The 18,173-nt window shown below is 31.9% G+C and overlaps 2 protein-coding genes across 2 annotated transcripts; one reads left to right on the top strand and one right to left on the bottom strand.

Moving 5' to 3' along the window:
• Nucleotides 1-69: 69 nt before the first annotated feature.
• Nucleotides 70-6,970, top strand: LOTGIDRAFT_213219 (hypothetical protein). The gene is made up of 12 exons (XM_009050956.1): nt 70-130; nt 563-705; nt 978-1,062; nt 1,453-1,553; nt 1,853-1,937; nt 2,165-2,249; nt 2,527-2,554; nt 2,770-2,908; nt 3,452-3,541; nt 3,963-4,615; nt 5,175-6,420; nt 6,645-6,970. The coding sequence occupies exons 2-11, from the start codon at nt 620-622 to the stop codon at nt 5,224-5,226; spliced, it is 1,404 nt and encodes a 467-aa protein (XP_009049204.1). The 5' UTR covers nt 70-130; nt 563-619; the 3' UTR covers nt 5,227-6,420; nt 6,645-6,970.
• Nucleotides 6,971-10,168: 3,198 nt separating this feature from the next.
• On the bottom strand, nt 10,169-16,315 carry LOTGIDRAFT_158235 (hypothetical protein; the record flags this gene model as incomplete). The annotated part of the gene is made up of 8 exons (XM_009050955.1): nt 10,169-10,279; nt 11,321-11,463; nt 11,692-11,860; nt 13,020-13,148; nt 14,219-14,458; nt 14,756-14,812; nt 15,227-15,362; nt 16,233-16,315. 8 exons carry the CDS (start codon nt 16,313-16,315, stop codon nt 10,169-10,171), a joined length of 1,068 nt encoding a protein of 355 aa, XP_009049203.1.
• Between the last annotated feature and the right edge of the window lie 1,858 nt (nt 16,316-18,173).

Genomic DNA, 18,173 nt, shown 5'->3' with positions numbered 1-18,173 from the left:
AAAAGAGTAGAATCTAAAACGAGAATTTACGAGATTAACCGTTGGACTACTTTCGCTTCACAAAATGGCTGACTTTGGAAATTAAAAAAATCTTCAAGGGCGAAAGTTGAACCTTATGCAGAATTTTCAGGTTTGGTGAAGTGTTTGCGCATAATATTTTGCAGATTTCGAATTCAGCTATTTATGAAACCAGAAGATGTACGAAATCTTGAAATATTCTGATTTGAACGTGCATTTAGCTTACATCTTACAAACTGCAGTTACGAAGACGGTTACGTAACGTAACATAATTAGATTTGTCTTTAGTTTTGATTTACATATATATCATATGAAATTGATATGATCAGTTCATAGCAATGTTTAGCTATACAGTGAAAGTGGGAAGGGGCTAGTCTATGCCCAAAACTCCAATCAACGCCCCTAAATGGAGCCACTTTCACTTTGATAAGAACTTGTATGCCTTAAATATGTCGTAGTCATAAATGACAGGAATCGGAAAGAGGACCGACAATTTTGAAACTGATTGATATTCATGATGCAAGTATTTAAGCTTATATTGTAGACAATGGTTTATTACAATCCTTCCAGTCCTTGTGAATTCTGATTGTGAAAGACCAAGATGAGTCAATTTGATAAAATATACAGGAGCTTGCTCTTTACTAAATTCTTTGCTAAAGGTTTAGGCAAGCCTGAAGATATTAAGAGGTAAAGATTGAAAATTTAGTCATAGAAATCCATGGGAAATATAGCGTTAGAAACCAAATTGATACAATTATATTGTGTGTAAGAGTGGGATTAATAAGGCACTGGCCTAGGTCATGAAGTAAGAAATAAAACAATGGGTTTGAGATGATTAACTAGCATAAAAAGTAGTTAGTAATAGTTAGTTAAAAAAAAAACTTATAATGAAATGCCAAATTTGCTTCTTCATCTTATTTTATGTGCTTATAATTCTATAAAATTTTATTCCATTTTAGGGTTTTGGATTTTAGAAAAATTGTTTCAAATCGTGAAACTTGTAAAGATTTAGTTGAAAGAGATTATCCAATACATATTGACAAGGTAATACTGTGAGCTAGGGCTGGGAGATATATCGATATCACGATAAATACGGGTATGGGAATTTATATTGTTAATAATATCTCCTGCTTAAAATATACCGAAATATCGCCATATTGTGATATATGGTAGTTATGATATACCGTAAAATTTTTGTCGAGATAAGATCTTCAACATAATTTTAACAAGTAACTTGATATTTGAAACAGATGTTTTTTTCATGATATTCAAAACTGGGGTGTTTGTAGAGATATTTATTGTTTTGTTACATTTAAAATTTCTAGATCATAATTTTCTTTCAAAGACCAGTAAAAAAACAAAAGCGTATAGAGATTGTAGAGAGATTTTTAAACTCCTTATTATTAACCTGTACATTTATTAAAATATTTCTAGGATGTAGCGTATAAAGATTGCCGTATAATGGAAGGTCATTTCACTTCACCATTTGTTAAATATTTGCCTGGTATAGCACCTAAAGAAGTAGAAACTGCTCAGTAAGATACATTGTAATAATATTTTGATCTTTTTGAATGGTTATTGTATAAGTCAATAGAAATGAGAATATGGGATTAATGGAATCAGGGTTAGGTGTTATCGGCACATTAACCCTTTAGAACTAATATGCACTGGTAAGTCAAATATGATAAAAAATATATTGTTTAACAATATTACTAAATATTTTAAGCTGACACAAGTTTAGTAATCTGAATAAAATCAGATTAAAATTGCTACAACAGAAAGTATAGCATTACTCACACAGAGAAAACCTCTTTTTTGATCCTTGTCAATTTAGTTTTCAGATGGTGGTACCTCTACATTGGAAGAAATCAGTTGGATTAAAACCAGTTTGTTTGCAACTAGCTGGCACTGGAGATCATGTAAGTTGTAAACATAGAGTTAAACTTGTATTGAGCAAGCGATCAGGAATATGTTCAAACTGGTTGTTTACTGCAGGTGGTTGTTAAGTGAATAGCCAGGCTGACATCCTGTCAAACTTACCTCCCAAACAAAGTTGTTAATCCAATCAATTTAATCCTATGATTCCCAAGAATTAATTAAAGGATTAGAAAACCTTTTTGAAAAGTTAATCATATCTCAATTTCAGTATTATGGTTTAAGAAGAACATTGATGGCAAAACCACTAATCAATGAAAGTGGAATAGGTTCTATTATATTACAAAATCCCTACTGTATCCTTATAAGTCAGAGATAGATTTTAAAGGGAGGCATAGCTTAAGGCTATGTCAAAAGAACTATCATGGTGGAACAGTGATGGCTTAAGAATCATACGTGAAAAACAATGCTGTTCACTTGAAACAATAAACTAAAGCTACATGTACGGCTACAGCTATGCATGAGGCTGCCCTCTCTCATTCCCTTGAAGTTGTCAGATTTGGATATGCCAATCAAATCTCACCTTCACTAGATTAGAAGCGAAAATTATTTAAAATCTTTAACTGTTAAAAGATGGTCAAAGGAAACCAAGTGAGCAGATGTAAGTACTTTAATGGTTTGATTAGCAGTCTCAAAAGTTACTAAAAAAATAGCATAATATTATACTAAAAACAGAAGGTTTTTCTTACTTGGAGTTTCACCCATGAAATTTACGTTTTTCGCATTTTTCCATTTGAACTATACTATATACATACAGGGTTGGCATATAAACCCTATCCCATTGTTTAATATATAAAAACTGGATTGTTATTTCAGGCGTTCTAGTCTACTCTATGTTAATGATTTATTTATTATGGGGCTAGGGTTAATATTAGAATGTTTAGCATTACTACATTGGTGTGAGAGAGAAGGTTATGGACCACTTGGTATTCATGGTATATCACTTGGAGGTCATGTAAGTTTCAAAAACATTTTATGCAATTTGGACACAAAATTGCTTAACTCCATTGGTTGAATGTTATAGAGCCTCAGGTTCATATGTTATAAAAAAGAAATGGACTAATTTTTACCCATGATAAACTAAGAGTGTGTTTTACCCCATTTGTTGAATGTTAGACAGGACTATGTGCAATGGACCTTATTCAACACATGTAAGATACAGATTTAGTATTATTATAAAGTCATATCTATTGCAGTTTTTTCTACTTTTGTAAAAGCAATAAAGCACATTTCTTTCAGTGAATATTTTACCCAATTTCTTACATTTGAATCTGATCTTCATATAGTAGTACTCTAACAATATCAACAAATTTGGTTTGAATTTAAATGCTACTCAATATTGAAATTTGAAAATCATCTTTGGCTTCCAACTTTTGAACTAGTATTCTTAAAATATCCACAAACATTTTTTCAATTTTACTGCTCACTTGAGTTAAATTCTGTTTTGTTTGTCTCTGAAATCATTGCCAAATCATTATATACCTAAATCATTTTGTAGATGGCGTCACTGGCAGCTACTAATTGGAATAAACCCATTAGTTTAATACCGTGCCTGTCTTGGAGCACTGGTTCTTGTGCCTTTACTCATGTAAGTTATCTTTCAACCCTGTCTGGTTTGTGAGGAACGAAAAGTGAGCAAAAATAGTTATTAAATGAATACCTCCATGCACAAGTGATCAAGAAAAGAGTTCAATTATTCTAAAAAGTATAACAGAAAAATCGTTTGTACATCTAGGCAGTGTCATTTTTTATGAACTGAGTCAAGTAGGACCATAGAATTTTCTAAGGGTGCTCACACGTAAATCTATATATCTGTGTTTGTAAAGTGTCATTGAATGCTCACATTAGAGCAGTAATGAGTGCTATACTAAGTTCAATAATCTTAATCTTATGTAAAATGATGAAGAATTTGAAATGAGTGGACCAGCCTCTTTTCTTGGGAAGCCATGATAGCCTATGATGTTAGCAAGATTGCTTACAAATTCTCACACAAAACTTCTGTATTCCAGGGAGTATTAAGTGGTGCTGTCAACTGGAATGTCCTACAGTCACAGTATTACGAAGACAGCGATTATCAGGAAATACAGAATCGTATTATAACGCCAGATTTAAACAAGGGAGCCTATCCACTAGGTAAACAATTTGTGAAAGATTATCCAGACAGTTTAAAGGTTGTTGAATCATTGAGTCAGGAGTCAAAAGGACTCGAACACAGTGAGAAAGATTCCTTTGCTAAGGAAGTGAATATGAATTTATCAGCAGATGCAATGCCAATTTCTGCCGATGCTGTGCCTGTTGTGAATTCTTACGGTTCTCGATTAAAATCAATACCACAAACATTGAAATATGCAGCTTCAAAGTCAAAACTTTCCGTTCCAAAAATGGCAGCAGATGCAACAAAAAAACTGAAATTAAATGGCAAAAAAGGATTTAGTCCTGAATCCATGGCATTTCTGCAAGGTGTCATGGACGAGTGTACTCATTTAGCTAACTATTCTGTTCCTGTAGACCCTCGGCTGATTATAGTGGTTGCTGCTGAAAAAGATGCCTATATTCCACGGGATGGTCTAGTCAGTCTGGATCAGTTATGGCCAGGTGCTGAAATTCGATACATCAATACAGGACATGTTACTTCCATAATCTTTAACCAAAGTGTCTTCCGGTGAGTGGCTACTATTTTAAAGGGACAGGTGTGCCATTTCAAGGGGTTGATTTGAGTCTTGAATATTTGTAAATAGCACTAGAAATGTACGAATTCCTTTAAAAATATATCAAACTAGGAATTTGTATTCCTAGTTCTATAGAGGTCTTTTCCAATGTGGCAGTGTCTCAAGAAAAGACAAAAAGGTAAAAAAAAAAAGACATCTGTCCCTTTAGATAATAATGATAGTGATAAAAATGCAATTTATATTTCTTAAGGGTAAAAAATACCAAGATTAGATCCCCAGTACCCAATGATAAGTGTGCCTTCCATTCTGCCACTGATAGACAATATGCCTGCTGTCTTTGAGCATATGATATGCTCTTGTCAGTTAGATTGGAGTTGAGAATCTTCGTACTGTAAAATATTCTTGTTGATTGCTCACTCCTGTTTAGCAAGACAGCTTTATATATCCATCTTAAAATTTGGTCCTGTATTTCATTGCTTTAATCCCCCTCATTTTCTTTATTGGGCTAGATATGTCAAACCAAATAATCTTATCCTTATTACTATATTTCAGAAAAGCAATACAAGACTCGTTTCAACGGCAAATCAAGTTATATTACAGCTGATATGAATTGTCATTTCCATGCTGAGGCCAAAGATAATTTTAGTTAACTGCTGCAATTGATTTTAAGTTTTCTATCAGAAAGCTATAATTCAGGATCTTTATATTTACCCTGGCACAAATTTTTGCTCTTCAAAACTAAACAAGAATAATTTGGTAAAGCTCATTTTCAGGAACATCTGATGGCTCTTTGTGACTCTGTTTGCCAAGGTGACAAGAGACTATCTAAAAGCCACATATCTAATATTGTTTACTAAGTGTATTATTCATGTTTATTGATAATCATATCAAAATGGTAAAGAAAACTTATTGAATGTGACCACGATATAATGAACTAATCATGGACCATACACTGTACTTGTTATCACTCGGAAGTAAAAAGTTTCCTTTTGGAGTTGGAAAGTAGTAATTATCATTTGGTCAGTATTCAGTAAACATCTCTGAATATAAATATACTTTATTCGCATAATAATTATATCACGTGTTTATGATTGGCTGCCTTACAGTCTTACATCACAACTTGGAAAATTGAGTTTCTCACTTGGAAATGTGAAATCCCACAAAGTTTAATTGATTTTGAATATTTTCTTCTGGGAAGCTTTCCCAATTTTCCGAGAGGTACTATATACAGCATTAATCCTATCATGCACTGTTTTGTGATACATTATAGTATCTTAGCTCATTGATTCAAGGCTTAATGATAACCTCAATACTGCTGATTTATTATCTGGGCATTATGATTGTTTAATCACACAGTTGACTCACATTTATTAGATAATATGTTAATCAGGGATTTCATTTGAGTATTTTGGTTTCCTCTCTAAGGCTGATTTGTAACTGCTAAACACTCAAGCTCAACGAAATTGCTGTTCGTTTGGAATTTTCTCAAAACTCCATTGTGTTTTCCAGTAATCTTGTAATTTGGCTACTCTTGATATTTTAAGTTAAGCTTACTTTACCTCAGTAATCCTTATGTCTGCTGTCTTCACTTTGAAGGTTTACCAATGTCTGCTATCGTTACTTTGAAGTTTTACCAATGTCTGCTATCTTCACTTTGAAGTTTTACCAATGTCTGCTATCTCTACTTTGAAGTTTTACCAATGTCTGCTATCTCTACTTTGAAGTTTTACCAATGCCTGCTATCTCTACTTTGAAGGTTTACCAATGCCTGCTATCTCTACTTTGAAGTTTTACCAATGTCTGCTATCTTCACTTTGAAGGTTTACCAATGTCTGCTATCTTCTCTTTGAAGTTTTACCAATGTCTGCTATCTTCTCTTTGAAGTTTTACCAATGTCTGCTATCTTCTCTTTGAAGTTTTACCAATGTCTGCTATCTTCTCTTTGAAGTTTTACCAATGTCTGCTATCTTCTCTTTGAAGTTTTACCAATGTCTGCTGTCTTCACTTTGAAGTTTTACCAATGTTTTGTCATGTGATTGTGATATTGTGGCCTGGCCTGCATTATACACCCAATACTATGTTATGATTATCTGTTAACAAATTATGCATTTGATTACCAGACCAACCTTATAATCATTATATTTCTGATTTTGTATTTGGTCTAATGCCGGAATTGGACCTTCAGTTTAGTGAGCTAGAGTCTAACCGTGGCTCTCAGTCATGTGACTAATTTTGTATTTGTTTTATGTTTGATTTAGTCAGTATGCAATGCAATTCAGTATTTTATTTTTATTAAATCATGTGTTTTGAAATTATTGTTATTTTAGAAGAAGGTATAATTTGTAATTAATATATGTTTTGTTCTTGGTTAGTGAGAGGTCAAGGTTGTAAGACTGAGTGCTGTAATAATGACGACCCTCAGAAATAAATCAAGCTTAACATCTTTTTTTTGCCAGGACAGCAGTATAGGCCTCCTTGACTTCAATTTACAACTGTCCAGTGATCTTAAACATGCCTAACATTATTCTCAAAGATACCTTAATTGGTTTATAAACTAAATTTAAAATCAATTTTAATGACCAACCAATCAGAAGAATACAATACTCAAATTGAACAAAACACAAGGTTGGGCACATACCTTATTAAAGAAGTGTGTTATATTCTATAATATTGTCTTTTGTTTTGTCATATGTGCTCCTTGCTTCTATATGTCGTTCAAATCTAATACTCAAATCATTAGAAGGTTTCCTGAGCTATGTCCATGATCTATATTCTTGTAAGATTTTGAGAATCAAGTTCACTCAGGTTAAGAAATGTCAGATAACATGAAAATAACATTTTTTTTATAATAGATATCACTAGAATAAAATACAAATTGAAACAAACACTAACATATTATGAAGTAGAAATGAAAAAAATAAACAATGAAAAAATAAAACAGTAAGTAATACAAAAGTAAGTAAGTTTTAACCAACAAAAGTAAGTTTTGACAAAAAACATGAATATCAACATAAGGAAAACTAAACTGGCTTGACAAAAAATTTGAAGACTATTCTGGAGTCGATATGAATAAAAAACAAACAAGTACAGTCAAGAAAATATATTTATGCATAACTTGTCCTTTCCTAAAAATAAACAACATTAGCCTGTCTATTCCAGACAGAATAAGTGGTGCTTGGTGCTCATATTTGGAATCCATCCAAGATGTGCAAGAATATTTTTGAATTGGACTAGCTGGACAAGATCACTAAATCAGTTGACTAGCTACTAAAAATAATGAATATTTACAGGATCTTGCACCAATCTTGTCTTTTGTTTGAGCTGATTGCTGTTACAACATATTCCAATAGCACCTAAGAAAGCATGTTATTCTTGATCAAAAAAAAAAATCTAGTTGCAGCATAGCAATATTCTCTCATATGTTAATGAATAGAATAAGAAAAGACATAAATATAAATCAGCCAAGATCAAGCCCACAATGTTCATGCACATACAATAAATATAAAAACTCTATATGTCTAACAGAGGAATGTGAAAATATAGATCTATAGAATATAATAATATCAATATTTAAATCATAAATCTTTACTTTGTGACCCAGGCCAGTGCTTTTAGGAGACTGTGTTCTCATCACCATCTAACACCATATAACAAATATTATGATTAAATAACATATTTATGAACAAGATTTGATCTTTAATAATATTTGCAATAATTTCAATTTGCCTAAACAGGTGTGAAATAAAAGTAGGTAATAAACTCATTGAAATTCAACAATTGACCATTTGTAAAACTGGGTCTATAATATAGAACATATTGTGTTCACAACAAATTTAATTTATATGCATTTTTTGTAATTAAAATAATCTTGAGTCGCATAATATAACTATTTTCATTGAAAACAACATCCAGTTCACCACCAAGGTGGGATATTTCAGAGCTCTAGACAGATATGGCTTGCAAATGAAATCAGCAGCATGACTAGCAAGTACAGCCAAATCTACAATATAGAACTCTATTAAGACATGACTTGCAGATACGGTCTCAAGTTTTAGTCAGTTATGACTAGCAAATACAGCCAAATGAGCAATTTAGAGATTCAGTAAACAGCTCTAGTTCTACATCAATTATCTAGTCAGACACGAAAATCAACAACCATAGATCTGTAGTCAGACATTATTGGCAAATATTCAAATCATCATCAATAGAACTCTAGTCAGACTTTATTGGCAAATATTCAAATCATCATCAATAGAACTCTAGTCAGACATTCTTGGCAAATATTCAAATCATCATCAATAGAACTCTAGTCAGACATTATTGGCAAATATTCAAATCATCATCAATAGAACTCTAGTCAGACATTATTAGCAAATATTCAAATCATCATCAATAGAACTCTAGTCAGACATTATTGGCAAATATTCAAATCATCATCAATAGAACTCTAGTCAGACATTATTAGCAAATATTCAAATCATCATCAATAGAACGCTAGTCAGACATTATTGGCAATTATTCAAATCATCATCAATAGAACGATAGTCAGACATTATTGGCAAATATTCAAATCATCAACAATAGAACTCTAGTCAGACATTATTAGCAAATATTCAAATCATCATCAATAGAACTTTAGTCAGACATTATTGGCAAATATTCAAATCATCATCAATAGAACGATAGACATTATTGGCAAATATTCAAATCATCATCAATAGAACTCTAGTCAGACATTATTAGCAAATATTCAAATCATCATCAATAGAACTCTAGTCAGACATTATTGGCAAATATTCAAATCATCAACAATAGAACTCTAGTCAGACATTATTAGCAAATATTCAAATCATCATCAATAGAACTCTAGTCAGACATTATTGGCAAATATTCAAATCATCATCAATAGAACTCTAGTCAGACATTATTAGCAAATATTCAAATCATCATCAATAGAACGCTAGTCAGACATTATTGGCAAATATTCAAATCATCATCAATAGAACTCTAGTCAGACATTATTAGCAAATATTCAAATCATCATCAATAGAACACTAGTCAGACATTATTGGCAAATATTCAAATCATCATCAATAGAACTCTAGTCAGACATTATTGGCAAATATTCAAATCATCATCAATAGAACGATAGTCAGACATTATTGGCAAATATTCAAATCATCATCAATAGAACGATAGTCAGACATTATTGGCAAATATTCAAATCATCATCAATAGAACGATAGGCTGACAAATACGTCCAATAGTCAAAACTTCCATTCAAATATATCTGACAAATCAACAGTCTAGAACTTAAATCAAACATGAATGGCATAATCAACAGCAAATCAATAGACTAAAACATCAGTCATACATGAATGGCAAATAAAATTTTTGTGCTTTACAGTAAAATCAACATTTTGATCTTTAGTCAGACATGGCTGGCAAATACAGTGAGATGATCGATCCTGACTTGTAGCATATTATGCTTCTCCAAGTTTATGACTAGCCTAAGTATATGAGGCACTAAAACAATACAATTTGGACTAAGAATTAAGTAGTTTCGCTTCATACATTTTTCTAGCTAGGTAGAAATTAGCTGCAGCTTTAATCCCATGATGTAAAGCTCGATCTGTTCCAAGTACCATATCTTTTACCTGAATTATATAATGAATAAATTACATTTAGTTTTAAGCTCTTGATATTAAGTGTGAACCTTAAATGAACAGTTAGAAAGAAATAAACAAGTAACTATATTTTACAAGGATAACAACTTAGGTTCACAGTTATGGATCCTTTCTACCAACTGATCCTTGGCCATTGATCTTTCCCGGATTACCTGTTCCCATTTACAGCTGGGTCTACTGGAATTACGAGTGAAGATGACTAATTTAATAAGTATTGCTACAACTTTCACTACAGAGGCTAACTCTTCTTTTGTTTTCAATAGTTAATCTGAACTGAGCTATATGTAACACTACTGATATAGTGAATTAGGTAGTGAATTAGGTAGTAATAAGGAGGTTTTTTTCTTTTGTGACAAACATATCAACCAGATGGGCTTATATTCCTGTTGGAACCAGTATTCCTCTTATATATTTCAGATTCGGAAGATAATGGATTTGCATTTCAAATATTCTATATCATTCTTTTAAACTTATTTCACAAACATTGCTCTATCACTAGAGGTTACGCCTACATGCCTGTGCTTTCGTGTGCTTAATCGCAATGTTACAACCTAAAATTCCTAACGATTTGGTAATAGCATATAAATGGAACAAAATTTAAATGACATTCTTGTCCATGGTAGATTGCCAAAATTAACAGCAAATTTACCCAGAATCATTTTAAAACCTTATATTTATTTACTATTCTTTGTCTTTATTTTGAAATATACAATGATATGAATAATTCTTTGTATTCAAAATACCTTTTTACTTCTGTTATTTTTCTCCCCAGTTTTAAAAAGTTTATATGCTTTTCAATTGATTCCAATCTATGATCCCAAAAGGGGATACTTCTCTTATTTCAGATTATCTACAGTTGAGATAATAACAGATATGAATGTATTACTTATTAACACACGATCTTGTTTCTTTTCTCGAACTATAAACTTTTACATTGTGTGTAATGTACTCATGCTCAGAGAGTGGATAACATGCTCTCCCTAATCTTATAGTTCTCAGATGTTTACCTACTTGATAAGAGTCTGCTATAACTACACCTTTCTTAATTAAACTTTGTTTCATCTGATTGATACCATCCATTGAAACACCTTTACTGGCATTGTCTATTAGAGTAGTTCTAAAACCATGCTCTGTAGAATGTGTTGCTGTATAACCTGTTATAAATAAACACATACTTATCATTAGCCTGACCAGGTGTGTCAGATGTGTGCCCAGGTGGAACCCTTACGGCTTGGGACTGAGGGCTGCCAGAGGCCCCAAGAAGCCTACGGATATCAGATGACTTGAGATGAATTTGGAGCATAGCCTGAAGGGAAGGGAAGGGGGCAGGGTGGCCTGATGACCCTACTGGGCCACTATTTGAAAAAGTAAACCTTCCTTACCTACACAAATATCATAAGCCAAACCACAAACATAGACATCAGTGACACTATGTTTTACCAGTATATCACACAGTTCAGTCTGTGAAAGCTTGTTATTGTCCCAGAAAGCTGAATAACTATCTATTTCTGGATTAGTTCCTTTATATACCTGATATCCTTTCTCTAATATCTGTAATTAATGACAAACACATTTCAATTACTGTAATAACAACCTTGTAATGGTACATTTTCTTACTTTGCACATATATACATCAAGAACATTGTATTGCAGTGCGTTATGCTTACTCTTACTTGACATCTGATATCACTTTTCATTATGAAATACTTACTCACTTCTGACTGATATACTTCCTCATGTGAAAAGTTCATTAGTTGCTACCAATGTTTTTCCAAAATATTTTGGAATTTTGGTTTCGTTTTCCTGTTTGGATCGTTAGTATTTTGTTTATTAAATTTTAATTCCTCAATAAATCTAATTAGTGTAAAATAAGGTATTTACTACTCATGTGCAAGAATTGCTTCAGTTCAATATCCTTCTTCACTAAATGGCTTCAGTAAAAAAAATAAAGCCTCTCCTTATTTCTCTCTTTATTCATTCAGTATTGCTTTATGTGACAACATATTGAACCTATGTTCTGAACTTTATAAATGATACATAAATAAACACCAAATAACTCAATTTTTGTAATGACATCAAAAATGGGTTTCACAGAAATGCTTTATAAGGGCATCTGCACTGTAATGCACTCCCAAACTATCTCTGACATGATAATTTTTCAAAAACAAACATATTCTCACATCATTTTGTAATGATGTGACCTGTGAAGGACTTAATTTGATTTATTTTAGAATGCACCCAATTCACACTAATATTCTATCTGTAATATATACTATATTTATAGTGTTTGATATATGATATAATAGTGATATGACAAAAAGGTTATTAATTACAAACATAGGTCTCATATTCACAAAACATATCTTGGATGAAATCCAAATTTTCAAAATTCAACAAAATGACTGGTTCAAAATCAATTTTATTGATTGTCCAATCAGATGAAAAGATGCTAAGAATTTTTCAGGTTTTTGGTAATTAGACCCATGGACCTTGTTCCAGAAAAAATTTTACGATCAATTTTGTTGAAGTTTGGTTTTGAATGTAATATTCTACACTTACAACAAATTCTTCTTTTTTATTTCATTGATATGGTTCACAGAATAAAGTTTTGAATTTGCCATATACAAACTTTCCATAGTGTATTCTTAAATCTAAATATATAGAGTATAAAATAATTTCCTTCTCTTTTTTCCGCCCTTTGACTGCCTACCTTTAAATCAGGATGAAGCTGAGCACCATGAGATTCTTGGACACAATGTCGGGGCCATAACACTTGTTTCGTTTGTGGTGGACCATCAAATATCACTGTATCAAACAGGTCTACATCTTCTTTACATTCCTAGTAGTTGATAACAATATGGTGGAATGTAATCATTGTAAGACATTTAGAAGTATCACAGCACATTAAGAAACAACGGTTTTATGGATATAAACTTCTCTTTAAAGATGGGTTCCCTTATTTTCATTTATGAAAATGAAAATGCTAATAGTTATATGAATAGAAAGTAGGGGTGTTCTAATGACTTGGAAAAATACCAGTTTGTCTCACATATCCATAATTAATTCATAATTAGCTAAATTAGAAGAGAATTACCAGCAGAATTCCAATGAGTGATCGATCAAGAAAGGTCAAGAAGTCTTTTTGGTTTATCCAGACTGTACATACATGGTAAAATCCCTTAATTATATGCAATAAGAACATAATGATATGATTAAAAATACATGATAATTCATTAGAAACATAAAATATTTTGCTTAATTTTTGTCACGAAAAAAAAAGGAAATCCATCTTTAATATTTAAATATGTAATCTATCTTTTAATCCCTAATAATATGAGAGTTAATTTTGTATTTTTTTATCTGTTAAGTTTTTTCTGTTATTACAAAGGATTTTTTTTTATGGTTAATTATCACTTGAGAACGTTACCTGTATGTGTGATGAAACATTGTGTTTAAATAATAAATAGAAGTTTATATCCATAAAAACTGTTGTTTCTTAATATGGTGGAATTCACCATAGATTTAAATGAGGTTGTCTGTTCCCTGTGTATCACGAACAATAATAACTTCCATTTCCCCAAGTTTGATTGAATGGCATTGATGTCATAATCTGGTTAGGTTTTTCAAGAATTGCTGGTATAAGAACCACATGACAGATGGTAATGAAACAATAATAGCATTAAAGCCTGGTGTTCTAAAATATTTTTATATTCTAATGAATTTATTTTTTTCTATCAAAAATTTGTAAGGACCTTATATCAAGAAGTCTACTTTCCACATAAATCAAATATGCTAAATTTTTAAATTTTAAACAATGTTGGAAAGATCAATGCCACATATTGAGTCTGCAGTAAGTTTTTATATATATTTCATTTTTAACTTTATGGAACAAAAATTCTCCGAACTGACCTGAGATTCAAGGTGAAAAGGTCGTAATGTCCTGTTATCATGGAAAGAAATATGATTTGAAGGATGCCAGTCAATAGAATATATCACTACATCGAAGGGAACCTCTGTTAACATGTTATTAATAGGTGAAATAACACAGTCACCATCCTGGCCTGCAGGACAATGTTTCAGAGCCAGACTGCCATTGATAAAATCATTCTGGACATCCACTATTATCAGAGCTGTCACTGGCTTTAATATCTGAAATAATTGAAGAAGAAAATTTCTAAGGAACTTTTCAATATACTGAATGGTTTTGGGAACCAAATAAGCTTATCTGAGCTTTTTTAACGTCAGGTAGGAAGAGATGATAATGCTGGGTATTGTCCATCAAGCCACGATACTATACATGTCACGATACATGTACTTCAATTCACCGATATATCATGCAAGCACTAAAAGCTGTTTGGACAATAAAAGAAAGACCTGTGAAACATTGTTTCAATATCATATAAGCTTACTTTATAACATAAATTATAAACTCATTTATTTACAAACCTGTTTCAACCAATATTTCCATAATTTTGAAAATTCTCCAAAATTAATTTTTCCATCCTGAAAGACAAACAATAAACTTATTTAATGAACTGATGCATTGATGCTTGGGATGTCTTGCAACATAACTTATAAAAATAAGCTCTATTCTCTTCATCACCTTTGGAATTGCAGAAAATATTGCACTATATTTATTGTGTGGTGCCATGCAGCGTATGCTTGTAGACACCTGATACCATTATGTCATTATGAAATAAATACTCACTTATGATTGATATATTTCCTCATTTGAAAAATTCATTAGCTGTTACCAATGTTTTGCCAAAATGTTGTTTTGATTTTGGGCTTCATTTTGCAGTTCGGATCGTTAATACTTGATTTTTTTATTATCAACATATTGAACAATAGCTATAAAAGATAAGTTTATGGGTATTTAACTATGTAAAATTAACAAGTGAGAATAGATTTACCTACCTTATCTTCATCAAAGACTTTCAGTAAGGAATCAACCAGGTTATTGGACATTGAAGATTGAGTGCCATTATATTTGGCATGTGTAAAGACATCATGTAATAATGTCTCAAACTCTTTATGGTCTATATAACCATCACTGCAATAAAATTTTAAATAATACTAGTATTTATCCCAGCTATCCTGCACTCATTGATAAAAAATAATGACTAATAAGGGATGAAATTAAGAAATTTTAGGGCTAATTTGGGGCTCAAATAAAGAATTTAAGGCATTTAAATGGATTTTTATTGCACATTTGACACTAAAGAAAAATAGAGCGCCTTGTTTTGAGTTGAGGGGTGGGGAGAATTCGCTCTATGAAAATTAAAAAAACAGGTTTGATTTGCTAGGACTCTTTTTCTTAGTTGTTAACTGTCATTTTTCTTGTAGAAATAATTTTGTGAATAACATTGTCAAAGGTATATCCAACCCTTTATTTATTTAATGTTCAGCTTTGACAGTGTAAGACTGTAGGCCCTAAGTCAAACTTTCAATCTTAAGACCTCCGGCGTGTGTAGGCCTGTGAAAGAATGGTCTTATTCTGAAGTAAGAATTCATTATATAATGCTCAAAATTCATCTGATTCAGTTAGTGCGTTGGCTTCAACCCTTCGGCTTCAGGCATTTTCTAGATACACTCCTGCTTGAAAGTTATATGGCCATGGGTTGCTGGAATAAAGCTGGTAAAATGAAATATTTTAATATTGAACTAGGCCTATCAGTTCAGTTGACTAAAATGACTAAATTCAACAATCAACAGGCCTAACGACTTGACCGAATTGAGTGAATAGAATGTCACCTTTACAATAACTACAACAAAGGTTGACAATCTGGCCTGGCTGTATACTGATCTTTCTACTAGGTTATTATTATAGACTCTCACTGTGGTTTTCACTGTTTATCCGCCGCGTCGCATTACTTTGTACATTGTACAACACTGTACCAAATTCAAAGATCGTTGCACCTACCCATTCTTGTCAAACGCTTGAAAAACCTCTCTGATTGTCCCCGAGTCATCTTTGAAATTATTCTTCAGATATTTTTCAATCATTTCCGTCAGAAGAAATGATAACTAGACGTAAAATTTCAATGTTGTTTTCCTGGTACAGATGTCCAAAGTCGGAGCTAAATATAGGCTGACATAGTTTTGTTGTTGACACAGAAACGGAAGTCGATTACTGTCAGCTGAGCAGAAACTACTCACGATCGTCCAGACGAATTCACAATCTTGTTTGAATAAATCGGTCTATACATTTCTCGGATTTGCCAAAACGTTTTATAAGCTGAAAGATGGGGTGTACATACTTACAGTCTGTTGAATTCTGAGGAAAATCTTCTGAAATTTTACAAATTCGGGAAGATTTTCGTTGTGCAACTTTTCATGGCATTTTATTAAGAGTTATCTGTCCCATTGCAGCATGTGGTAGATCTGATTGTCAAGACGTTATATCTCCGCTGTAAGTAACAATATGACAATCAAGACTATCGATATTATCACATGATGTATCACATGACGTATCACATGAAAAGAGTGTAAACAATCTTGGTAAGAAAAAAGGCAATTTATTCAGGTGAGCGGATTAAGTTTAATCTTTTATCTCATTGCATAATCGGTCGAGTAATTTTAAATCTGTCAAGGACAATTAATCTGGTAGTGAGCCAGTGCAGGGGCTAGCACATAAAAAAAGCTACACCCTGGCTCACGTTAAAAAAAACCCCAGATTGCTTCAATTTATAATGGAATGCCATTGATTGGCGTGGGCTAATGTCAACGCAAATCATGCAATACATAAATCAACAGCATGTTTATCATAGCAAGTGTCAACTGATGTTCTCACTTTTGATTTTAAACTGTCATATGTTAATAATAAAAAGATAATGAATATGGCAGTTAGTTTTATGTTAAGCTAGCTTGAAAACTTGATTAATTGTGGATTTGAAAATCGTCATTATTTCTAATTCTTTCTTTCAAGACGATGCAGTGAAATCGGTTTTAAACTAGATTACCTTAAAATGTATTAGAATGAACATAAAATTCAAGATTTTTAAACTTAGTCAATAAAAAGATATATTCATCAGTAGATATACCTGGTGTCATAAAAAACATAACAGGACCCTTATATAATCTGATAAATCCAAAAAATTTAGTAAGTTTCCATACCTATGCAATTAACTATTGAAAAACACTTAACATCAAGATTAAGCATTTTTCAATAATTACTTAGTTGTATGAATTTTCCAATTTTCCAAGTTTTACAAGGATTCTGTTGTAACTTTATGACACTAAGCTAACTGATGAATATATACTCATATTGACCATTCTTGAGACTTAGATTTTATATTCATTCTAACACGTAGTATCACTTTAAATATGAGATTTATCACAAATATTTCATGTTATAAAATCATGAAAAATAATCTCAGAAGAAGCTTTTATGGATTAGTTATATTTAAGTTAACACAAATTTGCCAAATCATAAGGCCAAAAAGAAAAGTTAATAATGTTTAAAAGAAAGAATGGCCATGGTCTTTAACTGTGCATTAAACATAACAATTGGTCACCAGATGTTGGAGGCTAACTATTATAAATTAGTCATGATTAATAACAAATCATACCTACATCTGCTACCTGATTTATTATTAGTATTCGACCAGTCCAATAACTATATTCAATGTATTGGAATTTAAGCGCAACAACAGTAAGTTAGTGGCAGGTGATTGCTCACTCTTCTGGATCAAGACAAATAATTTGATTCCTCATGGCATCATATTGATAGGAAAAGTAAATGTTTAGGGCTAAGGAGAGTGCATTAAAGGTTGAGAGGTGTCAAAGGGATGATTGGCACAAAGTTTACACTTATTTAATGAACAAGTTTACATTTAGTAAGCCTGTAGGCAAGGCTGATAAT

Source organism: Lottia gigantea (assembly GCF_000327385.1).
Source record: "Lottia gigantea unplaced genomic scaffold LOTGIsca_16, whole genome shotgun sequence".
Classification (NCBI taxonomy): Eukaryota; Metazoa; Mollusca; class Gastropoda; family Lottiidae; genus Lottia; species Lottia gigantea.
Note: the sequence above shows the minus strand (reverse complement) of the source record. Positions and strands in the feature narration are given on the sequence as shown.